Below are 20,346 nucleotides of genomic sequence, written 5' to 3'. Positions count from 1 at the left end.
GGTATATTTCAGAATACAAACCTGATGATTTTTATGTTATATTGTAGTTTATAATAATTGTTTTAAGGTAAGCATATCACTAATAGAGAAAAAATTCAAAAAGAGCTCCAAAATAATTCTAAAGGGATTATCTTTCTCTCTTTGTATTAACACAAGTTCTAACTTTGGGGAACCTACTGAAAAAAAGGTAAGTTATAGGATAATTAGGTTGCTTATGTAAATATTCTCACTTTAATTTTTTTAATACTTTCAAATTAAAGTATTGCTTCCTCTCCTTCCATTCCTGGTCATTTTACTTTTTGTTTCACCTACTTAAAGTTCTAGCAATTGATCATCGTTTTCCAGAAGCACCTTGGTAGGCAGCCACCCTTCAGTAACTTCACTAACCAGCTTTGGCAAGTGCCTTGAGTTAATCAGTGACTCTACAGTGGAGCCTAAGCATGTGAAGAAAGAACGCCCCTTTTAAAGTGAGCGCTCTACTCAGGTGGCTGTGTTTTCTGGTGGAAGAGTGAGAGCCAGCACTTTGGAGAGTAGTTTGTTGCCTGTTTCCACTGCAGGGTAATTAATCCCGGCCAATGGGTGCCGCACATAGTGTTTGGGAGTAAGTATGCAGCAACAGTAATTACTGCAACCTACATATTTGCAGGGGCCAGATGGAGGGATGAGGGGAGGGACGCTCAGGGGCCCATGTTAATTATCTGCTCTGGGAGTCAGCTGCTGAGTAACTTGGTACCTCCAACCTGATGCTGCTACGTGGGAATATGAGCCTGGTGTTGCTAAATCTCCTCATCTCTTTCAGAAGAAATTGAATTATGGATGATGTATGTCAAATCCCTCCGATTTTGCAGTATTAGCCACTGTTTATTAGGGGAAAAAGTAGTGAGCAGTGCAAAAAGCACTTCCCTACTGCTGAGTCCAAGTGACAGGCTGCCGACTGAAGGCCTCCAGCATTGATATTAATATAAACCTTCAGTTTTTACTTATTTGTGAGTGATCTGTATTGTAACTATAACTTTTGTTTTGATGAATGATTGTCAAGAGGACTTTCCTATTATTTTTGGTGAACTAGAACAAAGAAGCTTATTTAGTTGGTGCTTTGTAAATGAAGTTTTCTTTTGTAGATACACAAAGACCCTTTAAGAATGGACATTACATCAGAGCATTCCTAACCACTGATTTCATTTGAAGTTGTAGAATGTTGAATCCAGAAGGGACCTTACCAGCAAGTAAAATGACCCCTTTCATATAAGGACTGAGAGGGTAACAGGCAGGAAGGCCAGGGGTCTCCAAATGGAGGAAATAGGCTGCAGGTGTCTCCTAAAATTCTGTGTTGCCATGACAACGCCTGGTTCCACCTGAATTTAACTTTTCTCAAACCTTGAGCTAACCAATGTGTTTTTCTTATGGAAATGTTTTTCTTAAGCTATGTTAATGAAACTATGTATTTGATTTGGAATTTGCCTTTCTTCAAAATGGTTCCACCTAAGACTAACTTTTTTCCTCTTCTCAAACTTTGGACTGATAATAGCTCAACAGACCAGTATTCATATCATTTGTTTTGTGACTGGGGGATGACACAACTCATGCCATCGTATTTCAAAAATGCATATTGTGGGCAAGGGGCCTGGTGAAACCCTCAGCATTGAGGTGTCCCTCTTATCTGATCAATAGCTTTCTAACAGACATAAAACATCCTGCTAAAGACTAGAAGGGGGGCACTCTCCATTCCCCTTCTAATGTCTATGTCAGAAGCTTTCTCTGTCCTTTTCATACTTTAATAAAACTGCTACACAAAAGCTCTTGAGCGATCAAGCCTGGTTCCTGGTCCTGAAGCTAAATCTTTTTCTTTGGAGATCAAGAATCTGACACCGTTCACCTTAGGGTCAGGCCATTGAGGGTGAGTTTTAAAATTAGGTAATAGTTTTCCAGTAATAACTTCTGTGGTCAAGAGTGCTTTGCCTTAAAAAAAAAAATGAAAGCATTCTATTTTTTAATGACCAGTCTGCTCTAGAGCTCACAGCTATTCTATTAATAGATAGCAAAAAAAAAAATTGTTGTGATTGTATTTAAATCAGGAAAAGTTATACATTTCTCTAATGATTTAAATAAAATGCTTGGGTAAGAAGAGAGCAAGATATTAAAAACAAACAGGAAAAGAGTGCTTTGCCTTATTGGGTTTCTGTGGCTGTATTCAGAGTGGAAAAGTCTGGGGAGGTTTTAGGCTGAAGTGCATAGAATATCTATAATTTACCATTAATACAGGTGAACAGTGGGACTAGATATGTACTCCTTACTCTCTGGGTAACATTCTTCCTTCTTCCCTTTCTTGTAGTATTATTTCCTATTCTCTGTACCATAATGTACTCTAAAGTATATCTTTAATGTAATAGCCATTAAATTGTTTAATGGTTCCTGCTTAATTTTTAAATTAAGTGCGTGGTTTGCGGGTTGTATCTTGCTGTGTGTCGCCCCAGTTTCTTTTCGTACCAGTTAAGTGACCTTTGATAAGATGAGAGTGCCTAACTGTTTCTGGGTCATTTTGGTCAGGTTTGTTGGTCTATGTGGTAGCACGATTTCAGAGAATCACATATAGGGGACTTTCTAAAAGATCTGTTTAAGAGTAGAATGAACTTATGCATTTAACGCTCCATACACTGGAATGAGGAGCTAGGCTTTCTTACCTTCATTTTTTAAGAGCTCAGAGAGAGACTTCCCTGGTGTTCCAGTGGCCAAAACTCCTCACTCCCAATGCAGGGCGCCCAGGTTCGATCCCTAGTCGTGGAACTAGATCCCATGTGCCGCCACTAAGACACAGTGCAGCCAGATAAATAAATAGATTAATAATAATAAAATAAAAGCTCAGAGAGATTAAGGAACTTTCCCAAAGCCTCCAGCTGATAACAAGTGGAACTAACTTGGGAGGTCAGGTCTTTAACTTAGAAATGGTGCTTTTGTCCTTTACCTCACAATTATGTTTAAAAAAAAAAAAACCAACAGTAAATAAAATCCCACCATATCTAGTAGTCTTGTTTGATAGCATAAATGATAATCATACCTAAAAGCTTTATACCTAAACTATGAATAGTTGCAATAATGTTTTGTTCCAAGCATCATCTCTAATTTGTCCTCACGTTTTATATCCATCAACCCTACAGCTTGGTCAATAATGGGCTTTTATGAAATAGTAAAACCAGAAGAGCAAGACTGGCATAAGGGAAACAGTGCAACATATGGGTTGAGACCATGAACTGACCTGAGGTTAATGCCAGGTCCACCCCAACATACTCTGTGGCTGTGGGCAAGTTAGTTAACCTGCGTAAGCATCTGTTCCTTCCAGCACTAACTAGGAGCGCTAATTACGGTGGCTAGCCCCTGAGGTTATCAGGAGAAATAACTGAGCTTGTCTGTCCTCTAAATGAAAGCCAGTTGTTGCTGCTCTGTGGCTTCCTTTCCTATAGTTGGCCATACTTTGTTGCCTCTAAGGTAAGCCTGCTGCCTTCTGAGAACCTTTATCATTTCCCTTCTTTGAATTTCTTTCCCAGAGATGACAACTTTATCTGCTAAATGCACATTTGCAACTTGAATATGGTGTCTTCTTTGGGGTGAATCTCTAAAGGAGCCTTGAGGCTTATGACAAAATCTCAGTTCAGTTCAGTCCCTCAGTCGTGTCCGACTCTTTGTGACCCCATGGATCGCAGTACGCCAGGCCTCCCTGTCCATCACCAACTCCCGGAGTTTACTCAAACTCATGTCCATTGAGTCGGTGATGCCATCCAACCATCTCATCCTCTGTTGTCCTTTTCTCCTCCTGCCTTCAATCCTTCCCAGCATCAAGGTCTTTTCAAATGAGTCAGTTCTTCACATCAGGTGACCAAAGTATTGGAGTTTCAGCCTCCCATCAGTCTTTCCAATGAATATTCAGGACTGATTTCCTTTAGGATGGACTGACTGGATTTCCTAGCTGTCCAAGGGACTCTCAAGAGTCTTCTCCAACACCACAGTTCAAAAGCATCAATTTTTTGGCGCTCAGCTTTTTTTATAGTCCAACTCTCACATCCATACATGACTACTGGAAAAACCATATCCTTGACTAGATGGACCTTTGTTGGCAAAGTATTATCTCTGCTTTTTTATATGCTGTCTAGATTGGTCATAACTTTTCTCCCAAGGAGTAAGCGTCTTTTAATTTCATGGCTGCAGTCACCATCTGCATGCAAAATGACTGCAGATGACGAAATCTGATTAAGCCCAAATTTGGAGTTAGACAGGAAGCCTGAACAAAGCTGAGTGCTGGGTTTTGGTATCACCAGTGGCTGGATGGGTGGGAACTAGTTTCGTGCCTGGAGGAGTGTGGATGGCAAACTTCCCCCTACATCCACCACTTCTGGACTCTGGCCTTGATTGCCTCTTGGCTGGATTGCCATTGCCGCCTTCTCCACAAAGTTTTTGTTTCTACTCAGTCGTATCTCTTCCTGACCTTCCTTCCTTGGCTCCACAGCAGTCTGTCTAAACTGCAGATCTGGCTGGGCCACTTCCCTGCCGGAGCCCTGAGTATTGCCTAGTGGTGCTTCTCAAACTTCAGTCATTCACTTCCTTTCCAAATACCCCCATATCTGCAAACCATCTGTACTACTGTTTCCTTAAGAGTTATCTTCAAAGGATTTAGATCAACTTTTTTTTTTTTTTTTTTAATTTAGGCTTTTCCTGAGCAGTAATATCTGTGAAATTGAGGCGCTAATAATATGCTAATTGTGTTGACTCCCGATACTCTTTAAATAAATATATAACTATGGAAATAGGTTCCTCTGGGCATCCTCTGAAGTCACTGGAGCTGCTCCTGCTACACTTTGGGGAACAGTGGCCTCGGAATAAGGTCAAAGCATATTATCTTGTGCCCAGGATTTGCTGTGACCCAGTGACCCAGCTCCTCTGGCTTTTTCTCCCCCCTTCTCCTGCCAGTCCAATAACAAAGGGTAAAACTCTTTTTTTTCCCCACCTGTCAGGAATTCTTCCCCCTCCTGATGAGTTCTTGTCCTACATGGACATCCCAGCCCTGATGCCCACTGGCTTCTGCCATTGTTTTGTTGGAACTGTGTTAGGCATTTTTGTTGGCTTCTCTCAATCTGATCGCTCAAAGGCAGGGGCTGGATCACCCTGGGCAGGCACTGTGTCTCAGCAGCCTGTCCCGATTACAGAATCTGCATCAAGAAGCCACCAGGGACGTGATTGCATTGTCCCTCCTTCCCTCTGCCATGTCCAGTTTGACCTCCTTCCAGCATCACCCTGTCCTTACGATGCCAGGTCTTTTTGCACACGTCTCCTCCAGTGGAATGCTGCTTCCCTTCCTCCTGTAACTGACTCTTCAAAACTCAGCTGGACCTGGGCCCCTCGGAGGCCTTCCCTGACCCCAGCATGAAATGATTCTCCACCGGGCTTACCTTTGTTGTCACTCTTCCTAAAATAATAACAAGAAGAAAGAAAGAAGCAACAGATTGAGCGCGGAGGCCAGAGTGGGATGTTGGAGCAGAGATACAAGAGCATGTGGCTGCAGCAAAGATCCCATTAGGGAGACTGACCCAAAACAAAGCTCTCAGGCAGCCCTAAGGAGTTTGAAATTAACCTGAAACCTCCAGGAAGACAGTGGAAGGATTTTGCACGCTGGGTCAAGTGCTCAGATTTGTATTTTATCACCTTGCTTCTACTTCTCTGCCTCTTCCTCTTGGCTTCCTTCCAGGACTTCTCCTACTGCTTCTTCCTCACATACCAGATTTTTCCAGGACCCAGTACCTGCCTGTGAGTTCCCTGCTCACAGGTGTTCAACCCTTATTGCTTCATGACCGCATGGCAGCCAGCAGGGTGGTAATTACTGGTAATGCAGTAATTGTGTTGGCTTGGCCAGAGGCCATAGATAGTGTTCTGAGGTAACTGAGGCTGAAGCTTGGTGACTCACGGAAACCACAGGGTGAGTCATTGTGCTTCAAAAATAAAAAAATAAAAATTAATTAATTAATTAAAAAAATAAATAAAAAATAAAATAAAAGCCATGAGCGGGCTGTCAGAGGCCAAGACAAATGATGAATGAGATACCATTGAGTTTCTTCACAGTAGGTCAAGTTGGAGGAAATCAGCTTCACTAAAGTAGGGAGGGAACAGGATGTAAAAACCCTGCCTCCATCCACACAGTTTCTGAGGCAGGTTTCTGCTGTGCTGTGCTAAGTCGTTTCTGTCGTGTGTGACTCCTTGCCGCTCTATGGACTGTAGACCACCAGGCTCCTCTGTCCATGGGATTCTCCAGGCAAGAATACTGGAGTGGCATTATCAGAGAAATGCAAATCAAAACCACAATGAGGTACCATTACACGCCAGTCAGGATGGCTGCTATCCAAAAGTCTACAAGCAATAAATGCTGGAGAGAGTGTGGAGAAAAGGGAACCCTCTTACACTGTTGGTGGGAATGCAAATTAGTACAGCCACTATGGAAAACAGTGTGGAGATTCCTTAAAAAGCTGGAAATAGATCTGCCATATGACCCAGCAATACCACTTCTAGGCATACACACCGAGGAAACCAGATCCGAAAGAGACACGTGCACCCCAATGTTCATCGAAGCACTGTTTATAATTGCCAGGACATGGAAGCAACCTAGATGTCCATCAGCAGACGAATGGATGAGGAAGCTGTGGTACATATACACCATGGAATATTACTCAGCCATTAAAAAGAATTCATTTGAATCAGTTCTAATGAGATGGGTGAAACTGGAACCCATTATACAGAGCGAAGTAAGCCAGAAAGATAAAGACCATTACAGTATACTAACACATATATATGGAATTTAGAAAGATGGTAACGATAACCCTATATGCAAAAAAAGGAAAAAGAGTCTCAGATGTATAGAACAGACTTGTGGACTCTGTGGGAGAAGGCGAGGGTGGGATGTTTCAAGAGAACAGCATCGAAACATGTATATCTAGGGTGAAACAGATCACCAGCCCAGGTTGGATGCATGAGACATGTGCTCGGGCCTGGTGCACTGGGAAGACCCAGAGGGATGGGGTGGAGAGGGAGGTGGGAGGGGGGATCGGGATGGGGAATACATGTAAATCCATGGCTAATTCATTTCAATGTATGACAAAAACCACTGCAATGTTGTAAAGTAATTAGCCTCCAACTAATAAAAATAAATGGAAAAAAAAAAAAAAAAGAATACTGGAGTGGGTTGCCGTGTCCTCCTCCAGGGGATCTTTCTGACCCAGGAATTGAACCCTCGTCTCCTATGTCTCCTTCATTGGCAGGCAGGTTCTTTACCACTAGCGCCACCTGGGACGAAGGGCATATACTAGAAGGTTAATAGAATCAGGAATAAAAAGGAATTGCGAGAAAAAATGTTTAACCCAAATGTTAACAATATAACCTGAAGGGAAGATGAGGTATGGGAAGGCAGCCTTAGGGAGAAACAAAATCTTTTTTTGTTTATTTGTTGGTTTTTTTACCACAAAGCAAGGCATGTGGGGGATCTGAGTTCCCTGACTAGGGATCGAACTCATACCCTCTGCATTGGGAGCTCAGAGCCTTAACCACTGGACCACCAGGGAGGCCCCAGAGGCTTATATATGTATTTTTAAGAATGGGGAAGTGCAAGTAAATTTGTGGATTGAGATGAAGGAGATAAAGTGTTGGAGAAGTGAGATGGGAATAAAGTAGGGAGTCCACTCGGGTGGGACTGTCTGAATTTCTGAGAGGAGGGTTAAAACAGGAGAGCAGTTACTTCTTCTGAAGAGAAGGCTCACTAAGACGGGCCAGAGTGGGGCACCTTATTAGAATGGTGCTACAGAGAGTCTTCTGTTCTGAGAGGCAGGGTGGGTAGAAGAGAGACTGAATCTGGGCTGAGGGCTGAATCTGGAATAGCCACTGAGTGGGGGGCCCACAGAGGAGGGATGCTGGAGTGGAATAGAGAGCCCCACGAGGGCGGGTTTCTTCTGACACATGTTGGGTGCCCTTGACTTGTCGTGGACCCATTAAGCACCAATAAGCAAATTCAGCAACATCCATCATCTCACTAGCGGAGTTAGAAAGATGATTGTTTCTGTGCATAGGCGTTTGGAAGGGCAGGTGCAACGGGAGGATGAAAGCTCTGTGCCTTTAGGAGGCCCTGGTAGGGGTGAGGTGCAGAGACTGGTCTGGAAGCATGTAAATTCCCAAGGGGCTGATGCTGGGGAAAGGCGAGGGGTAAGGGTCAAGGAGAGAGCAGACACGATGTGGTCGTGGTCGTGAGGAACGCGTGGGCGAGAGGAGGGCAGAGGGACAGGGAGGGGGTTTTCAGAACTTCAGGCTTGTTTCCAGAGGGCAGGGTTCGGTTCTGGGAACTAACCTCCAGGAAAATCCAGTTGAGCTAGCCAAAAAGAACTGTTCCAGGAATTAGGTTAGAGAAACTTAAATAAACTCAGGGCTGCTCTAATCTAGAAGGAGAAAAAAAAAAATGAAGTCACATCCTCTTCTCTTTGGTCTCCTAGGACCGAAGAATGAAGCAATCAAACTGGCTCCAAATGAGCTTTAATTTTCTCCTGTAGAACTGGCCTTTTTAACTGTTCACCCCTGCTTTCCACTCAGAGGCATAGCGTGAAAACCTCTCTTCGTGAGACAATGAGGAGGTTTTATTTACGTGTGGGAGGCTATGGTTGAGGGATGCTGAAGTGTGCCAGGGTCCTGGGCATCTGAGAAGAGACTCGAGCACTTCCCAGCAGGTTGCCCCATTGCACAACCTCCTTTGGAGGTTTCCCATATCGCCTGAGGCTTCTGGAGGCTGGGGAGACTGTTGGCTGCAGACAGAGAGCCTGCGCCCTGAGAGAGGCAGGAAGCTGCCCAGGGCTGTTGCCCCACCCGTCGCAGCCAGCAGAGAACCGTTCCCAGCGGTTCGGCTGAGCAGAGCGGGCTGCCCTGACGTTCCCTAGGCCTGGAGCCGAGTGCTGTGTGCAGTGCGTGCAAGTGTGGAGGAGAAGGCATGAGGGGTGTGCCCCCATGTGACCTAAGGGCCCCTCAGGGCATCTCATGCCTTCTTAAGCTTCGTTCATAAAACCCCAAACCAAGGAAGTAGCCGACCCATACTATGAGACCCTTGGCTAGACAGGTACAAAAGTGCACCATGCCCCTTGGGGCTCAGCATTCATGAAAGAGGAAGCAGTCAGCTTAGACTGGCTGGAACATTTCCAGTGATGGGGTATTTAGGCACATCATTCAGTCTTTGGAGCCTCAGTTTTCTGATCTTTAAACAGGGTCTAATAACACTTGACTCTTAGAGCTGTTGTATAATGTGAGGTCCTCAAGGCAGGGAATCCAGTCTTTTCTTTATAGGTAGCTGATATATTTCATCAGCATTGCTTAAAACATAATGTCACTTCTGCGTTTAACAGTAAAATTTTTATGACACTGACCTTCTTTTCTGTGGTATTTTGAGATTGCCTTTTCCTCTCCTTTCTAGATACTTCCTTTTGTGGTAAGTTCAACAAGCCCGGGGATTGTCCAGTTTAAAGGGATGGCCCTGGCTGCTCTTGACCTTGCTACAAAATAGGCCACTCTGTCAACCAACTATCCCAGAGGCTTGATTCACCTCTCAGGAAATCCAGCCATCCCAAGAGAAGAGATTGGAATAAACCTCTCTTATTTGATCACCGCAGATTCTTGCCCCAGGTTGACATATTTCTTCTAGAGAGAAAAGGGCATGGTGGCAAGAATATTTGTGCCAAAACTCACCTTTTCCTCCCCAGCCCTTCACTTGTTACAGCTCCTAGGGATCTCATAGTGAAGGAGAGAGAAGCCTGGAGTGCTGCAGTTCATGGGATTTCAAAGAGTCAGACACGACTGAGTGAACAGCAATGAAGGGAACTCACACATATATGTATTACATGTGTAGCCATTGCTTTCCATCGTATGTCCATTGTGGCAAGTGGTTTGACCTAAGTTTTCCCATCAGCAACACAACATGCCCAAATTAATCTGCTCCTGAAATAACCATGGCATTCATATGGATCCCAGGTCATCAGTCTAGATCAGACTGTTCCCCCCACCCCCTTGAAGAGTTTCTCTTCCAGAAGGAAGGGGTGAAAGAGGGCATATTATCCTTTTCTGAGAGCTTACCACTATTAGGACCAGCTTAATTCAACAGAGATGCTCTGATAATGTTGAACTTTGAAAAAGAAGGTATTAGGCATGAGATTCCTCCTTTTTAGGAAATCATTTGGCCCTCATACGGATCTTCCATCCCATCCACCTGCCCAGTGGGTTATAGGAACAAGCTGTGGTCATCAAACAGGAACTGTTCAACTCTACCCTCCTCTAAAATAATGTGTCCTACTCACCTTGAGTCAGCAAAAAGAATGGCTCAAATGGTTTCCCAAGCAATTTATTGTCTTGGTCACCAAAAAGGGCAGTGCCTGGCAATTGCTGAGATAGGAACTCACCTTAAAATCTTCACTTATCTGCAGTTGTCACAATTTATAAATTTTCTTGTAAGAGAAATAAAATTATATTAAATTTTCTTAGAAATAAAATCTTCAGTTCGAATCTCTGCCTCACCCCTCATTCCCTTGCAGTCTTACACAGGGACATAGGCCAGCATGAGCCTCTAGCATTTCTTAGGAGGCTTCTTCAGTGTTTGTACTTGTACAATGACTTCTCCTTTGAGAGTAACCTGTTGGAGGATAAATAAATGAGCAGTCCTTCATGGACAATTGGTTCAAAAAGTGATTAAGGAAATGTGTCTTGTGTCGTAACCCGGACATTAACTGGGAACCAGTACAGAAATCAATGTAGGATACATATGGGGAAGACTTTGCAATGTGATTCAAAGAACCCTGATTGTCACCTCAGGAGATCTGGTCCTGGCTGTGATGCTCATAGTAGACTTTAACGCCCTCATTCTCTTATATCAAGAAGAGTCAGCTGGATTAAATGATACCTTATATCTCCAACCCTGATATTCCAGAAGGTAACTCCTCCAGGGCCGGGTCACTGGCGCATAGTGGGTGCACACAGAGTATTGTTTAAGGAAGCGATGCCCCACAGCCAAGGACCACAACACCCCTGAAGTTGAATGAGCTGGCTTGACTTATTGCATTGAAGTAGAATGCATGGGACTTAAGGCAATCTTAGGGCCCTTTCTAGTTAGAGGGAGCTAGAAAGAGGTCACAGGATGTATGTTAGGTGATTCGAGAGAGAACTTTAAGTTGGACTTTGCACTGGATTAGAAGCAGAAATCCTATGTTGAGGGAGGGAAAACTAGAGAGGCTAATGCCATAATTGGTGAAGTAGCACAGTCATTTATATTAGCCAGATTAGAGGGATGTTTGGTCATTTTTGTGGTTGAACACTATTTGTGTTCAGATATAAGACCTCAGCAGTCTCGTCTCTGTCATGATTCATCATGGTCATAGAGTGTCTTTGCCTGATGTTAATGTTCTGTGGAATTGTTTATGTTCAGCGGGAGATTACCAGAGCCGAGCTGGGAGTGCTAGGCCAGCTCCTCTTACCACTGGGACCTGGCCGATAGTAACAGACCAACTCCCATGTATCAGGAACTGCTTTCTTCTTTCTCACAAATAAGCTAATTCACATATATTTAGGAAGCCATTTTATCTGAAGTGGGTAAGCATGTAATAAATGTGTCCTTTTACAGAAGTTAGAGTGAAGCATATTTGCTTCTCAACTTTTTTCTAAAATACGCTGAAGATGGACTAAATTTTAAGTGTTAGAAAGCTCAAAAAGTGTTAGAATTGTATACTTATCAACGTTTCTGGAGTCATGATTTAGTTTACTGTTTCTAAGTTAACTTTTAATAGGAAGTGTCATATTATATGATAAAAATAGTTTGGAGATTCAAAAGAGCAAACATATTGCTGGTGGGAGGGCAGAAACTGATGCCATAAGTGAATTGCTCCTCCGATAACACAGTCTCACTTCTGAGAATACATCGTAGAGCTCTATCTATAACACATGCAAAAATGACGTTCCAAGTTACTCATGGCATAGTTTATGACAGCACTGTCTTGAAAACAAGCCAGGTGACCAGGTTAGAGAGGATGGTTATATAAACTAGGGTAAATCCACACAGTAAAGTACTGTGTAGTTATAAAAGATAGAATGAGGAAGCCATCTCTCTACTGCTGTGCAAAGGTATCCAGGCTCTACTGTTAAGCAAAAAAAGCTAGAGAATAGTACTATTTTTTCATAGAAACAAAAGAGGAAAAGAATCTATATTCATGTTTATTTCTAGCTATAAAAATAGATATATCAAACCAGTCAGTCCTAAAGGAAATTAACCCTGAATAGTCATTGGAAGGATAGATGCTGAAGTTCAGTACTTTGGCCACCTTGTGTGAAGAACTGATTCATTGGAAAAGATCCTGATGCTGGGAAAGACTGAAGGCAGAAAAAGAAGAGGGTGACAGAAGATGAGATGGTTAGATGGCATCACCAGCTCGATGGACATGAGTTTGAGCAAATTCCAGGAGATAACGAAGGACAGGGAGGTCTGGTGTGCTGCAGTCCATGGGGTTGCAGAGTCAGACACGACTTAGCGACTGAACAGCAATGAACAACATACAAATAGCACCACAGGAATACACAAGGAGATAATAAAGTGGTCACCTAAAGCGGTGAAAGGTGGACCCAGAAGGTGACGGACAGGGATATGAGTGAGATGGAAAGTTCCCATTATTTGCTTTTTTTAAATGTAATTTTAATTTTCGAATTATAAAAATGTACTATCAAGTCCAAAAATTTAAATAACTTAAGGAAAGATATATATAGTGTATCTTTCTTCTACCTCATTCCATTCCCCAGAGATAACCATTCACCTCAGTTTCTTACATAGCTTTTCAGGGTTGTCTGTTGTCTTAGTCAAGGATCTCAAGAGAAAGAGAACTGAGAGGATGTGTGTATGCAGATACACACATATACAGAGAAAGATTTCCTTTAAAGAATTGGCTTACATGGCTATGGGGGTTGCCAAGTTCAAAATGTGCGAGGTAGGCTGGTAGGCTGGAGGAATACGGCGGGGTTGATATTGTAGTCACAAACCTGAAGAGCATCTAGAGACAATTCCTTCTTGCTTTGGGGACTTTAGTCTTTTTCTCTTAAGGCCTTTGACTGATTGGCTGAAGCCTACCCACATTATGGAGAGTGATCTGCTTTATTGAAAGGCTGCTTACTTGTTAATCACAGCTTTAAAAAGAAATACCTTCACAGCAACATCTAGACTCCTGTTTGACCAAAGGCTGGCCATGGCCTAGGCAAGTTGACATATAAAATTAACTATCACAGCCATGTATAGTTATAACATATATCTATATTTCTTTTCTTTTTTTTAGAAAAAAATAGAAATGGTTAGCATATCATAGCACACTGATATACACCTTGTCTTGGGTGCCAATTTCCCTTGTTTTGAAGGAGTAGAAGTCTCAAAGGAACTATACCTTTAAAATATATGAAAATTAGAATTTTATATTATGAAAGAAAAGACATAATTATCTTAAAAGGGAAAAAACAGCTTAGAAAAACATTTGGCAGTGGTTAATGTTTACATTGTATAAAGGCTCCCATATATTGAAAAGAAAAACAATGACTCCACAATCACAGAGCCAATTCATAGAAGGCAGCCAGGAAGAAAACATTTGAAAAATGTTCAACCCACTACCATTCAAAGAAATATAGAATCAGTGGGATAAAACTTAAAATATATATTAAATTCATTTGGAAAAAAAAGGATCAGCAAGATTGTTACCTTAGATGCAAACTGCAATGCTCCTGTCAGAGTAAATTAGTCAGGCTTTCAAGAGCAGTTTGTTAAGATGGATCACAAGCTATAAAACCATGCCCTTTGGCCTAATAATCCCTCTTCTGGGAACTAATCTTGAGGAGATAATTCAAAAGATGACAAAAGGCATGGATCATGAGGATATTCATTGCAGTGTTATTTGTACAATCAAAGAAAGAGAATTGGAAACAAACTAAACATCCCAAGGACATAGGAATTTGGGTAATTATGGTTTATTTCTTCTGAAATGTAGCCATTACAAGTCAGTACAAAGATTAGCAACAATGGCAAATAGGCACTATTTAATGTTACATATAACAATTATGTCTTAGCCCTGATAACAATGGAAAGAAAACCTTGTACATATGATCAAGAACAGGTTAGGACTATAGAAACCTAAAGTCAATTTGATCCATTGGAATGTTAGAATTATGGTGACATTTTTGTTGTTTGTTTTAATCCTATTAACATTTCTCAGTTTGTTGTTGTTGTTGTTTAGTTGCTCAGTTGTGTCTGACTCTTTTGTGTGGGACTGTAGCTCACTAGGCTCCTCTATCCATGAGATTCTCCAAGCAAGAATATTGGAGTGGGTTGCAATTTTCTTCTCCAGGGGATCTTCCTGACCCAGGGATCAAACCTGAGTCTCTTGCAGCGACCAGGGCATTCTTTACCACTGAGCCACCAGGGAACCCCTTCAGTTTGTTGCTATAGCAGAATATGATAGACTGGGTGGCTTTTAAAGAAGAGATCTATTCACGACAGTTCTAGAGTCTTGGAAGTCCACGATCAAAGTGCTGGCAGATTCAGTGTCTGGTGAGGGCTTGCTCTGGTTCCATAGATGGCTGTCTTTGCACTGTGTTCAGACATGGCACAGGGGGCTTGCCAGCTCCGGGGGGTCTTTTAATCCCAGTCATGAGGGCTCTGCCTCATAACCTAAGCACCTCTGAAAGGTCCTACATCCAAATACCATCACATTGGGGATTAGATATCAACATACGAATTTTAGGGGGACTCAAATATTCAGTCTACAGCAAGAGTGTTACAATATTTTTACAGTTAGAACTTTTATAAACTTAGCAATGAGGTAGCACTGTGCCAAACAGGAGACTGAAATTGAAATTATCATGTTGTAATTATTAGAGACTCTAAGAATCATTTGATCCTATCTTTTTTATACCTCCACTGTGATGGCTGCAGGTCAGAGAGCTTTTGACTCTTTCACATGGGTGAGGGGTGGGGGGTATTTTAGGTGCTAAGACTGAGAGCTCCCAGTCTTTTCTTAGGAACTAGCCGCCTGTCTGTTGATTAAGTCTGGAGAGATGCTTCAGATGTTAAATATGTATAGGAGAACAGAGATATTGAAGGCAAGACTGCATTCTTAGTGGTGGTAAAATTTAAGTCTGTTTTTAATGTTAAAATGATAGCTAGTATTATCCCTGATATTTTCTAGTTATTAAAGATATTTTATTAAAATTATGATATAATGTTTCAGTCTACATAAAGACCCATTGGAATATTGCTTTGTTCCCATCTAAATTTTCAGGTCAGTTTTCAGGTCAGGTCAGTTTTTCCCCCGTGAATAGAGACATCCAATAAATGAGGATCCAATGAAGAAAAAAAAATTCAGTGTAAATATTTCATTGTGTTTTCTATCTATAAGTCCCATTTCTTGATCTTTACCTCAGATTGAAGGACATTTTCTCAGTGTCTGTGGACTTTTGCTTGCATTTAATGACATTTTCCAAATTTGGAATTCACAGGTAGAGATTATCTTCAACATGGGCGATTTCCCAAGTAACAACATGGACTTGCCAAGCAGGAAAAAGATAGTTGTACGTGCCCAAGTTCCTACTCGTGTCTGTAGATTTGGTGTTAACCTCTATGGCAAACGTGTTTTTCAGGGTGGATCACTTGTACACATTCTTTGTCCAATGGTCTCCTGACGTCTATGGGAAAGATGCCAAAGAGCAAGGCTTTGTGGTGGTGGAGAAAGAAGAATTGAATATGATTGACAACTTCTTCAGTGAGCCAACCACCAAGAGCTGGGAGGTGAGACTCGGGAGGGTTAGACTGTTGTCCTTAAAGTACAAGGCACAAACAGAATGTTCTTGTGTCCAAAATCCAAGCACTAATGGCTGGCAAGAAGTTAAGATTTCCTGTGCACCTTTGAAATCCTATGAGGAAAAACCGTATTCCTCTGATTGAAACTAGTTTTGTGTATCACAAAGACACTTATCACCACACCTACCAGCCAGTAATTTCACTTCCCTTTTTTGAAACTGCTGCAGGGTCCCCATTACGTACATGATGAAAGTCAAACTTCTTAATTTGGTCTGAAAAACCATTCATAATTTATTTTTTGAGCACTTAGCAAGCCCTTCTCATGTTAGGAGCACAGTGGATGGGCTAAGTAGAATTTACCATTAAGGAGTATGGATACATCATTATAGCAGTGAAGTGAAGCGAAAGTTGCTTAGTCGTGTCCGACTCTTTGCGACCCCATGGACTGTATAGTCCATGGAATTCTCAGGGCCAGAATACTGGAGGGGGTAGCCTTTCCCTTCTCCAGGGGAATCTTCCCAACCCAGGGATCGAACCCAGGTCTCCCACATTGCAGGAGGATTCTTTACCAGCTGAGCCACAAGGGAAGCCCAAGAATGCTGGAGTGGGTAGCCTATCCCTTCTCCAGCGGATCTTCCCGACCCAGGAATCAAACCGGGGTCTCCTGCATTGCAAGAGGATTCTTTACCAACTGAGCCCTGATAGCTCAGTTGGTAAAGAATCATTACAATATAATGAGGTAATTGCCATTATAGGTGAAGTGCCACATGCTAGGGAAGCATGTACCCAGGTACCTGGGTGGAGCTAGGGGATCAAAGGAAGTGACCCGGAAGGAGTAATCCGAGCTGAGGTCAGAAGTGGGGGGACAGGCAGCTGGGGTGGAAGTGGGACACAGAACATGTTCTGGCCCGAGAGAAAAGTCGGCTGTGCAGAGGACGACCCAAGGGAGGAACAGAGTGTGGGTGGGGCTTTTGATGAATTAATACAGAGCTCAGCGTGGCTGGTTCATAGAGTGCAAAGCTGAGGGAGTGGCAAGGAACGAAGCTGGAGATAGTGAAATGGCAGATCACAGAGGACCTATGAACTGCTTGTGAGGAGTTTGGTTATTTTCCTAAGGGCAGTAGGAAGGCACCGAGCTGTTTTAAGCCTGGAGAAGTAAACACAGACACGCATTCTGGAGAGCCTGCTCTTGCCGGCAGATGTTCAGTTGACTGGAATTGGACGACACTTGGAGACGCGCTAGGGAGCTCTTGTAGTAGTCGCTGTTGAGAGCGAGCAGTTGCTGAAAGAATGATAGTGACGACAGCGGAAACTGAGTGCTTTTGAAAGATAGGAGGAGGAAGACAGGATTTTGTGAGTAATTAATTGCATGTGGAAAGTAAGAAAGATGTCAAGGTTGATCTCTTGGTTTTTAGAATGGAAACTGGAAGGATCAAGATACCAGCCCTTCACTGTGATAAGGAGCATAGCAAGATTAGGTTTAGTAGAAAGTGCTCTGTGTTCTGATCCCAGGGATCAGTCAACAAGAAAGAACTAAGGTTTGTCTTGTGTATCTAAAACCAAAGGGGCAGTAGTCGGTGACTTTGGCATAAAAAGCGGATTCATTGAAGTGGCAGCTTCAAAACGTAGCTTCCAACATTCAGTGAATGTATCCAGGATGAGTGAATGGAGCTGGTGACTGTGGGCCAACCACTTAGATTTGGTTCTGGAGAATAAAAATGAGATGGGAAGCTGGGCGAGAATGTGAGGGTGGGAGGTTTTCCTTCTTGTGAGAGAGACTTTAACCTTTCGGAAGAGGTCAGCAGGAACAGTGGAGTAGAGGGTTCAGAAGATAAGAGATTAAGAGAGGGGCTAAGCGGGGAACTGGATCCCTGAGAATTGGCAGGGAATGTGGGGGTGGGGATAGGATTGGTCTTAGGTGTTCAGGCAGCAGAAAAGAATAGGATGTATGTGAATAGAATGCAGATTCAGTGGTGGTATTATATAAATCATAGCTTTGCTCATTTGATGATTTCTTGGTAACAGCAGAAGGGGGCGTCTCCTAGAAGTGAAGAAGGGAGGACTCGGAGGAATACGGAGAAGGTCTGAGTAGGAGCTATAGAAATTAGGAATAATGCCAGCTGACGCACTGCAGGAGGACGGCTGCCTGGAAGGCCCTGGTGGGGTCTGGCATCAGGCTGCAGTGGGGGGTGGCGGGGGGTGAGGTTTCTCCAGCAACACTCCCAACCTGGATGTAGATTCCTCAAGCGGCCGTCGGATCTTCCAAGACTGGAGCTCTGTGAGACTGGGACAGTGAAAGGTGATGAAGCCGGCCCCTTGGGTCTGACTGCTTCTGACATGCCTGGTCCCTTCATGTGTGTGTTTGCTCTCACTCGTCCCTTTCTCATTCACTCACTCCCACCGAGTGCACACCGATGTGCGCGTGTGCACACACACACACACACACACACACACAGCTTGCTGTGGCAGGCTCCTGTCATCCGTCAAAGGTCCAGTTCACTGGTCACTGCTGTGAGGCTTTCGGTCGATTCCTCCTCCTGTGCTCCCCTGGCCCCCTGCTCCTAGCTCTGTGGTCTGTGGCCCAGCACTTGACTCGTTTGCATGTTTGTTTTCACATTGTTCGTAAGCTTCTTGTTTGAAACCATTGATTAAAAATAGGGTTTCCCAGGTGGCACTAGTGGTAAAGAACCTGCCTGCCACTGCAGGAGATGTGAGAAACTCAAGTTCGATTCCTGAGTGGGGAAGATGCCCTGGAGGAGGGCATGGGGACCCACTCCAGTATTCTTGCCTGGAGAATCTCAAGGACAGAGGAGCCTGGTGGGCTACGGTTCTTGTGGTTGCAAAGAGTCAGACACGACTGAAGCGACTTTAGCACGGCACAGCACAAGCCTATTAGACTCTCCTTCCCTTGGCTTTTCTTATCATTTCTGGGTTTTTTTTGTTTGTTTTATTTCTATCTCTGGCCAGTCTTTCTGAGTATACTTTTAAAAAAATATTTATATTTAGCTGCGTCAGGTCTTAGCTGTAGCATGCGAGCTCAGTAGTTTCGAGCTAAGTAATTATGGCTCATTGGGTTTAGTTTCCCTGGGGTATGTGGGATCCTAGCTCCCCAGCCAGGGATCAAACCCACGTCCCCAGCATTGGAAGGCAGATTCTTAACCACTAGAGCACCAGGGAGGCCCCTCAGATATACTTTGCTTGTTCCCTTTCTCATGGTGTTCCCCAAGGGTTTATCTCTGACTCTTTTTTCTTCTCATCTATTACATGTTCCTTGGATGAGCTCATCAGCTTTTGAGATTTATGCTGTGGATTCCCACATGTCAGCTTCACACGCTTCTTTCTTTCCAAGCTGCCTCTCTAGAGCACATAGATGCCCCACGGGCACCCCTGGGTCTCCACGAGGCAGAGATGGTGTGGCACGGGCATTCTGGCTAAGGTATCAAGGAATATCAATTCCTGTCCTCCTCATCTGTGCCCAAGAGGCCCCCATGAGATATGTGCGCAGAGGCAGCAGAGCTGGGAAAGGTGAATTTTCTTGCAAAGGCTATGGTCTCTTGCCCGATTATGGAGGCCTGGAGAGAGGGTTTCAATTGCTTTGGGAATTCAAACCTTTCCTGACTAGGTCTGGATAACTTGAATTGAAGCAGCCCTCGTTTAGAGGCCTATTCTGCCTGTTTCCACTAATCCCAGCCTTGAATCTCAGCTCCTGACAACTCCAGTGGGAGAAGTGGCCACACCCGCCAACACAGAAGAAAAGGCGCTAAGGAGGCATGCAGAGAGAGAAAGGTGTGCTTCTGGGTCTAGAGTCGAGTGGGCTTGAGTGAGTCGCTCGGACTGAGCCACGGAGCAGGATGAAAGAGCACATCCCTCTCGAAGGTGTGTCTCTAGACCTGTGGCGGAAGAGGAAGAAAAGAAGAAGGGATGGAGGAGGAGGAGGAAGAAATGGGGAGGTGGCCTCTTCCAAGATCCTAGTGCTCTTGTTAGCACTTGGGGCACATGGAAAGAAAAGATACCAGGAGACAGAGGTGACTGGACTGTTATCCCAGTTTCTTGCCACATGGACAAGAAAGTCCAAAAGTACAATGAGGAGAAGAATGCTGGCCGGGCTCCTTCCCATGTGCAGGAGCAGACTCGGCTTGCTAGCATTACCTTAAAGCCGGGCCCCTGGCATCCCATTGCTTCTCCTCTGTGGGTGGGGAAGAGGAACCTTCACTCCCCTAACGGGTGTCTGATCCTCAGCCTGTCCATAAAGTCCCATCATCTTTTGTTGGGGTCCTTTAATGGACCGGAACCTGGTGGTACGGAGTCGACGATAAGAAAGTAAAAGAGAGAAAGAGAGAGAGAGAGACAAAAAAAGACCCAGGGACCTAAGCTCTAATGGAACAAAGGTGCTTTAATGATTTTTCTATGAGTATATACAGGCTGCAGTACAAGAAACTTCTTTCGGGAATGATAGAGTTCAGCAAACCAAACGT

At 43.6% G+C, this 20,346-nt stretch overlaps 1 protein-coding gene across 5 annotated transcripts in view; it reads left to right on the top strand.

The window, feature by feature from the left end:
- The window catches only part of NCOA7 (nuclear receptor coactivator 7), a 151,905-nt gene that overhangs the window by 118,922 nt on the left and 12,637 nt on the right, over positions 1 to 20,346 (top strand). For all 5 annotated transcript variants that reach the window (XM_020878926.2, XM_020878928.2, XM_020878927.2 and 2 more), the window contains one exon: positions 15,712 to 15,859. In XM_020878926.2, coding sequence (XP_020734585.2) covers positions 15,712 to 15,859 — 148 coding nt within the window. The remainder of the gene's footprint in view (positions 1 to 15,711; positions 15,860 to 20,346) is intronic.

The sequence above is a fragment of the Odocoileus virginianus genome, chromosome 19 (genome assembly GCF_023699985.2).
Source record: "Odocoileus virginianus isolate 20LAN1187 ecotype Illinois chromosome 19, Ovbor_1.2, whole genome shotgun sequence".
In the NCBI taxonomy this organism is placed as follows: Eukaryota; Metazoa; Chordata; class Mammalia; order Artiodactyla; family Cervidae; genus Odocoileus; species Odocoileus virginianus.
This window is presented reverse-complemented; position numbering and strand designations above follow the sequence as displayed.